The following is an 8,103-nucleotide window of genomic DNA, read 5'->3' as shown; positions in this document are numbered from 1 at the left end:
GCTTGCCCCGGCCGGGCCGAAGACAGGCGGCCCCCCCCGTTGCCGCACTTGCTGCAGGGCGGGCGGCGGCGGCAGGACAGATGAGCGCGCGACCCCCGCCCGCGCGGCGCCGCTGGCCCTCTCCTCCGCCTGCTCCTCTTCGTCGTCTTCTGGACGGAGGCCGGCAGTACGTGGCGCTTCCTCTGCCGTCTCGCCGGGATCCGGCCTTCTACGCCGGGGGCCCGAGCGGCGAGTCCGCGGGGGGTGGGGGGAGGCCAGGCTACTCCGGCGGCCCGCCTCTGCGCGGCGCCGCACCTGCCTGCCGGGGGCCCAGGACACCCAGGTTCTCTGGCAGCACAGAGATGCGGGGCTCTGGCCCAGGCCTGGAGCCCCAGACCAGCCCCAGGGGCCTCTCCGTCCCACCCCCACCCCTGTTCCGTTCCTTCCCCAAGCACCTCCCGCTTTATTTGGCCCAGTTACCAGCCCTCCCACGTCTGAAGTGGCATCGCTGGCCCTTTCATCCACAGGGCACTTGGCACGGATCCAGCTCATCCACGCCGCATCTTCATCAGGTGACCATCGGCGGCAGGCCAGTTCTGAGCTGGCCCCCAGGGCTGTGGCCATGAAATCCTGCGCTCTGCTTTTCTCCCAGGTCGCTGGTGGCTCCCAGGACCCTGATTTACTCATGGCTGGCAAGCAGTGTTGCCACGTCATAGAATATTCATTAACATTCTACCTGCTTGGGGAAAGAGGCAGTATCTGAACGTGGATGAGCAGTGCAGTTGGCACCAGGCATTGAGGGGGTTTCCCTGGCAAGGGGGGGGTGAATTGTACATTGCTGCTGCAAGGCCTCCTCCTAGGCTAGCTCTGTATGGGCTGGGGGCTCTCAGGTAGAAATGGTGGTTCATGCACACGAGCCCTCCCCTCTTATCTGCTGGTGGCAGCAGAGTCTGAGGCTGTGCAGGGCCCTGCCCCCAGAAACCGGACCCCACCGCTGCTGCCAAAACCTGCTCCTGACTCCTCTCCCATCCACAGCAGGAAGACTGCAGCATCAGCCCTGACCGGGCCAAGTGTCGGGGCAGCTAGGGGGAATGGGCTAGGCCTGATCCACAGCAGGAAGCCAAGTGTACTGACTGCAACAGTCTTTCGGCTTGAAGGGAGCTGCCCTACCTCAAGCAGGGGACCAGAGAGCAGCCTTCCAGCTTGGACTGATGGGGGTGGGCAGGCAGGGGTTCTAGACTTGCACCACCCAAGAGCAATGTGATGGTGGCTACAGAGCAGAAGGTGGGTGGGTTGCCCAAAAGCGACTTGGCTCTTGCTTCAGCCTTGGGCAAAGAGGGGACAAGGCTGTTTCTTTCATTTCCCGAGGCAAGCTGTGAGAACCTGGCCACAGTTGAAACTCTAGAGGGACCTCTGTTTTGCAGCCGGAAGTCTGGTTGCGTATGTAAGAAAAGCTCTCCAGTTCTACTGTCTCCGAGATCCTTTTGGGGGATGTGCTCCACCTCCTGTGCGAGAAAACAGCCATCCCACCCCAGCTGCTGCCCATAAGCCATGGGCCGGCACATCTTCCACTTAGGAGGGGGATCCTTCCACTGGCTGCGTCTGCCAACCCTTTTCCACCTTGAACAGGAATGTCATGTGCAGCAATTTGAGTGTCAATAAAATGTTTGACTTGCTTGGTTTTGTTCTTGCATTGTGGCTGGGCGTGGGTGTAGATCTTACCCAAGGATGGGCACTCCCCAGGCTTGGCCTGCTCTTCTGGGCTGTTTTACTGTGACAAGAGCAGGAAGCCATACTGAGAAGCCGTCCGCCCATCAAGGCACTGTGGCTTGTGGCGCAAGCATGGCAAACCGCCACAAGGAGAGTGCTCCCAGTGGTTCCCTAGGAAAAAAAGAGGTACAGGGGCTCCTCCCTGAAGTGTGGGGCAGCCTGGCGTTCCCACTGGCCATCCAGAAATGAGCCAGAGGCAACTCCACAGCAACCTCCCCAGCATGGCTGGGGTCATAGCAAGCCCCCCAGTGTATACGTTTGCAATGCCTGTCTACGGACAGAGGCTGGGTGACCAAAGAATCCTAGAATAGTAGGGTTGGAGGGGGCCTACAAGGCCATCGAGTCCAACCCCCTGCTCAATGCAGGAATCCAAGTCAGAGCATCCCTGACAGATGGCTGTCCAGCAGCCTCGTCTTGAATGTCTCCAGTGTGGGGGAGCCCACCACCCCCCTAGGTCATTGGTTCCATTGTCGTATTGCTCTTAACAGTCGGGAAGTTCTTCCAGATGTTCAGCCAGAATCTGGCTTCCTGTAACCAGTTCAGCACTTTGCTTCAGGGGGAGGAGTAAAGGGCACCCTGCAATTTTATCCAATGGTACAGGTTACACTATGAACCAGTGTGCATGTGTGTAGGGGGCTGCCCTCCCACCCACCTTTCCTATTCCAATCCTTAGTTACCTTTCCTTCAACTCTTTGGGGCTGCCCTAAAAGCGTCCCCTGGCCCACGTGGCTGGACTTGACCACCCCTACTTCCTGCTTGTGTTCAATCAACTAGGAAACCTGCCTCCATTCAAAATAATATAATTCATACCACAGTAAAAGTTCAGATTTCTTCTGTTTTATTCAAAGTCCTTACAGCTTTAAAAAGACAATTAAAAGAACAATTCCCAAAGAGATTTTACACAATCAAGTTTCAATTTATTAAAAAGTATTTAAAAAATCACTGAACACTACATGAGTATTATCTTGCTCGGAGACTACTGCCGCTCCAAGGAAAGGACGGGGGCACCCCCTTAGAGGGGAGGAAGGATCGCAGTGGACAGATGGACCCAAGCAGGGCAGAGATGCAGCCAAGCAGCTCAAAACGCTTGGAAGATGTGAAAAGGGGTCTAGCGGGGAGATTTCTCAGAGGCAGGAGGAGTGAGGGGCCACACACCCCACTCCTGACTCAAGCAGTTGCTGGCGCAAGAGAAGCCACATGGGAGAAGCTCCAAGGCTGAAATGCTAGTGGCCACAATCCTTCTCTCCCAAAGAGATGCAGTCTCAAGTGAACTGCTTCAGCTCCTGGGAAAACAGCCTGAGAGCAGGGCGGTAGGGAGGAGGGACATGGACAGCTGCTGATGGTTCTGCAAGAAGTGGACACTCCTTTGCAAAGGGAAGAGAATCTGCACGCCTGGAGTCCTCCGTGTGCCTTCAGCATTTCCCTGCCAGCCAGCACTGCAGCATCAGGGCGCCAGCTCCATGGACTGACACCCCAGACAAGGATTTGAGGTGAGCTTTAACCAGGCCAATGGGCTACAAGGAGAAAGCCACACCCCAAACCACCAATGGTGAGATGGATACAAGAGTCAGGCATTGGAAACCATCACATCTGTTAATCACAAGAGAACAGAAGTGGGGGAATCAGAGAATGAGATCTGCTGAGAAGGGGAAGAAGGGGACCGGCTGGCCCTGATGGAGAAGCAGCTACAGATGAAAGGGCGGGGCAGGGGGAAACAGGCTCTGGAAGAAACACATAACAGACCCTCGCTGAGGCAAGACAAAGGGTCAGCAGAGGATCAAACACAGCTGGCCACCCAGCCAGCGAGCAGCAGCGTGGAGGAAGAGCCACTCGCCTCTAGCTAGAAACCCTCTTTGACGCGAGAGCAGCCCAGCTGGCAGGACAGCAAATGGAAGAGCCCCCGAGCTGGCTGCAGGAGTGTGTTCCATGGCCTCTCCAGAGGGACGGGGGGGAGAGTGGGGGGGGGGAGTGGGGGGGGGAGAGTGGGGGGGGGAGAGGAAGGGCCCTGGCAAGTAGGGCTGGCCAAGTACACAACGGCTTTCTACAGCCCCCTCCGCTCCTCTCCTTGCCCCCAAGTGTGGGGCGCGTGCAGGATGGCCAAGCAGTGTGCCACTGACTAGGAGGCAGCTTTCTTTGCTTGTGAGGCTCAGGGCCGCTCCGTGGGTAGCAGCAACTGGCTGGGATCTTCCTGCAAGCCACCACAGCAGCCAGCCAGAGGCCAGAAAGCCAGACTCCAAAGTCCACAGAAGCAGGGACTTGCCTGCCCAGCCCCCTCGAGCCACACTCCAGGGCAGTTCACGGTGCAACAGTCTGCTCTGCTCTGAGGGGAGAACAAGCGACCCTGGAGCAACTTCCACCTCTGGCCCTTCCCAGCCCCCAGCAGGGGACACACTGGACAAAGCTGTGCTTAAAACAGAACAGGGAGCAACTTGGACAGACACCAGCGTGATGAGAAAGGGAGCCCCTCCCGGGGGAGGTTTATGATCCAAGGGTGTCCCTACAAAGCTGTCCCTACGGAGGGAGGCATAGGGGCCGGGCTCGCCCCTCTGCCTGCAGTATTTACATGCAGCTGGGCCCCCGTCGCAGCCCAGGGAGCATCTCTGCTGCACGCTCAGAGCGTGTGGGCGTTGCTCATCAGGCACTCCTTGTCATCCAGCGTGCTCCACACCGTGCCCAGCGAGAGCTGCTGGTTCTTCCTGCAGACCTTGACAAAGAAGACCACCAGGGACGCCAGCAGGACGGCAGCCATGATGGCCAGGAGCACTGCAAGCACCGCCGCTGTGGAGGGGAAGGATCAGGGCTTCAGGGGCGGGCAGGCACAGTGGGGAAAGGGGCCTCCAGGACTCAAGAGGAGAGGCATGTCCCTGTTTCTTGGCCAACAGGAGAAACTGGGAGGGAACAAGTTCACTTCTATTTCAAAGCCATGAGAATTCACCAACTGAGATTTTGCCTCTTCCCCACAACCAACTAAAAACCAAGAACACTTTCAGGGGAAGGGAATGGAGGAGGCTGGAGGAAGATCCAAGCCCTGCAGCAAAGCTGCCGACTGAAACGGGTTCTCTCCAACAGGAAGCTTCGGGCAACGCAGCGAGCTTCTGTCTGTTAGAGACCTCCAAACTGGGATCGTCAAGCAAAGCTTCCCTGTGGACGTCAAGGGGGCTCCGTGAGGGCAGAGTCGCACTGTCGTCAGTGGCCAATCTGTTCAGATGCCCCCGGTTTTGGAAGAGAGCGCCAGACACGCCTGCGTCCTTCATCTCCCGAACTAACCTCCACATCAGAGGGGTTTCATGGGGGCCCCATTTCCCCCATCAGAACCCCCTCTCGGCTCCAGTGTAGCCACCTACCTCTGGTGGAGTGGATCAGGGGATCAGAGAAGATGTACGGGGGGCTGTGGGGCTCCTCAGGTTCTTCAAGTATCTCTAAAAGCAGAGACGATAAAGGCAAGCAGGTGAGAACAGGTGGTGGCAGAGGCCAAGAGGGTCAGCTGTGCCACCCGACCGGGCCAAGAGGACCACCCACCCCCTATGACCAGGGTGCAGACAGATGGAGGGGGCAAATGCTCAGATGGGAGAAGCTGGGCAGGGTAATTTCCCAGACTCCAGAGCAAATTGGGACTAGGCGGAGAAAGTGTCAGGAGCCAGGCTGGTCTCCGTGGCACTGCTCTCTGGAGAGGAGAAACCTGCAGTGTCCAAGCCTCCTTGGACCGGGGGGAAGTCTTTCAGCTCTCCTTGGGAGCACCCTTCCCATTTCAGCAGTCAGCCCCCTGGCCCAGGGCTGCCCTGCCTGGGCTCTGGGGCTGGCCTGCCCGCACCCCTCTTACCTCCGGCTCCAGAGCACCGCCTCAGGCACTGCTCCTCAAAGAGATAGTTGTTCTTGTTGCCTCCGCAGCCACCGTAGATGAACATCTTGCATGTTTGGCTCTCCGGGTCAAAGTACCAGCGTGAGAAGGAGGCACGGCAGGGGCCCACTGCCTGGGGCGCAGCGCAGTATTCTGCAGGTGGGCAGGAGAGGGTCAGGGCCTTAATGAAATGCTGGTAAAAACGGCCCCCACGCTTGGACTGCTCCAAGAATCACCTCTCTTCCCTCGGCCAAAACGCCCCTGTCCAGCTACAGCTGGCTGCTGGTCACAGGGAGACCAAGAGGTACCCTTGAAGCCGCCTCACTTATCTCCTGGTGGTGAGCAGTCTGCTAAGGGGGGCGGGATGCAGGGCGGGTGGGCAGGAGGCTGAGGGCCACTGAGCCACTCGGGGCCCCTCCTGGCAAAGGGCTGGCTGCTCCCCAGCTGCTCTGCCCTCCTCAAAGGCCAGAGCCACATCCCTCCGGAAAGCTTAGGCACTGCAGCATGTCGGGTTCTCGGCTTGGGAACCTTTTCAGGCTACCTGGAGGTCCTGGCCTTGGGGGCACCTGTCTCTCAAAGCCATGAGCTGCCCGGTCCAAGCATCTCCCAAGCTCACACGCACAGCCACCACGAAGCCGGCTTGGCAGCAGCTGCCCTTGCCTGCAGCCAGAGGAGTTTCCCAGGAAAGGCAGCCGTGGGGCAGCAGCCAAAGGCTCTGCATGACCTCCGCCCCAGAACTCCCCAGGGGAGGCCTTACCTCTGGTTGAGAGCCAGCCAGGGGTCTCAGCTGCCTTCTCATCTCCACCTGGAAGCCAAGAGGGTTTTAGCATCAGGGCAGCGCAGCCAAGGCCCAGGGCTCCGCTGCACCCTGGGCCAGTCTGGTGCACAGAACAGGAGTCGTGGAGAGCCTGGGGAGGTCTCCAGCATGCCTTGCTCAGAGCCTCACTGCTACTGCTCTGGTCAGAATGGTGCTGCATTTCACTAGGACATCTCATGCCATCGGTTGCAATGTGTTCTAATTTCTTTGCTCCAATGGTCTGTACGTTACCTAGAGGACTAGTCTGATACAGGTAAATAAATACATTTTATTTGAGTTGCCAGGCTGATGCTATGGAGCCACCACAGTCCATACACTAAGGGCGCAATCCTATGCAGGTCTAGGCAGAAAAAAGTCCTACAACGCCCAGCAATTCTCCAGCTAGCCACGCTGGCTGGGGCATGCTGGGAGTTGTAGGACTTCTTTCTGTCTAAACCTGCATAGGATTGTGCCCTGTCTTAAACCTGGTATTAGAAACAGTATGCAATAATGCAAAACAGAACTGCCTTAATCTCATTGTGCAAAGCAACCCTATTTTGGCTACTTCACTGCAGCTGCTATACTTAGGAAACCGTTCCTTAATTTTGTATGTCTTCTCCAAACCGGGATCAGGTTCCAATACTATAAACGTTAGATACCTGCATGTTTATGTAGAGAAGCACAGAAGGTGGGTGGGCAGGAGAGACAAATACTTAAACAGCTATTGCACATTTCTCTTGCAAGCCACTGTGCCAGCAGCAGAAGGCATGGGGGGAGAGGGGCAGAGGAGGATCCATCACAGGCTGGAGCCTCCCAGACCTTGGAGTGTGGGCAGAACCTGAGCTCAACATTGCCCAGGCTAAGGTGGGCAGGCCGGCCACCTCTACTCTGAAACCAGGGCAAGGAAGCCAGTGGCAGCCATAAAACCATTTGCACACAGGGTGGTGAGTGAGGCAGAGGGAGCTGCTGTTAGGGTGCAGGAATGGAAGGAGGTAAGAGCAGCAGCAGCAACTCCCGTTTTAGGATCTTATTGCAGGGAAAAGGCCCTTGAGAAAGCGCAGTTCCGAATCTGCCAGAATAACGCCCCCCCTCCCAGCCACCGCCCCGGCTGGCAAAACAAAGGGTAGCTCTCACCTGTGGTGCACCTCTGGACACAGTTGTCTTGCGTGAGGAAGTTATTGGGGTTGCCCTTGCAGCCCCCAAAGATGAACCGCTGACATGCCTGACTGGTGGCGTTGTACCACCACCTGGGAAAGGCAGCTCGGCATTGGCCCACGACCTTGGGCAAGCGGCAGACACCTGAAAGGAAACAGAGTCCATGGAGGAGAGGCCTCGTTGGCTCTTGGCGAAGAGTGGAACAGCCGCAAACACACAGAGGACGTTTCACCCCCCACGAGCGCTTCCAAGGGCATCTCGGACATGGTGCGAGACTAGCTGGTCCGAGCCACAAGGACAATGCTCAAGCCCCCGTGTCCTTCAGAAGCAGGCCCACAAGACAAAGCAATGCCCCCCAACCCTTGGGGCACCCAAATCCCCAGCATGTTCCCCAGACTAAGAACAGCCGAGTGCCCAGATGGCTACGCAAACAGCCAGAAGTCCCACCTCCTGTCCCATGCGGGCAGGCCAATATATCGCTCAGGGCACAGGGCATGATTTGTCTTTTGGAGTATTCCCCATATTCCAAAATCCAGGGCCCAGAAAGCCCTGGCTTTGCCTTCTG

The 8,103-nt window shown here is 57.6% G+C and overlaps 1 protein-coding gene across 1 annotated transcript in view; it reads right to left on the bottom strand.

Annotated features, from left to right (window-relative positions):
* Positions 1-2,564: 2,564 nt before the first annotated feature.
* The window catches only part of SPINT2 (serine peptidase inhibitor, Kunitz type 2), a 16,086-nt gene continuing 10,547 nt past the window's right edge, over positions 2,565-8,103 (bottom strand). Inside the window, exons 2-6 of the mRNA XM_084814469.1 lie at positions 7,518-7,682; positions 6,345-6,392; positions 5,570-5,740; positions 5,094-5,168; positions 2,565-4,527 (exon numbers count right to left, since the gene is read on the bottom strand). Coding sequence (XP_084670595.1) covers positions 4,361-4,527; positions 5,094-5,168; positions 5,570-5,740; positions 6,345-6,392; positions 7,518-7,682 — 626 coding nt within the window. The 3' untranslated portion in view covers positions 2,565-4,360. The remainder of the gene's footprint in view (positions 4,528-5,093; positions 5,169-5,569; positions 5,741-6,344; positions 6,393-7,517; positions 7,683-8,103) is intronic.

This window comes from Heloderma suspectum, chromosome 10, assembly GCF_057233095.1.
Source record: "Heloderma suspectum isolate Gila_16-S chromosome 10, 16-S_ref, whole genome shotgun sequence".
Classification (NCBI taxonomy): Eukaryota; Metazoa; Chordata; class Lepidosauria; order Squamata; family Helodermatidae; genus Heloderma; species Heloderma suspectum.
The sequence above is the reverse complement of the archived record's forward strand: the minus strand, read 5'-3'. Positions and strand labels throughout refer to the sequence as shown.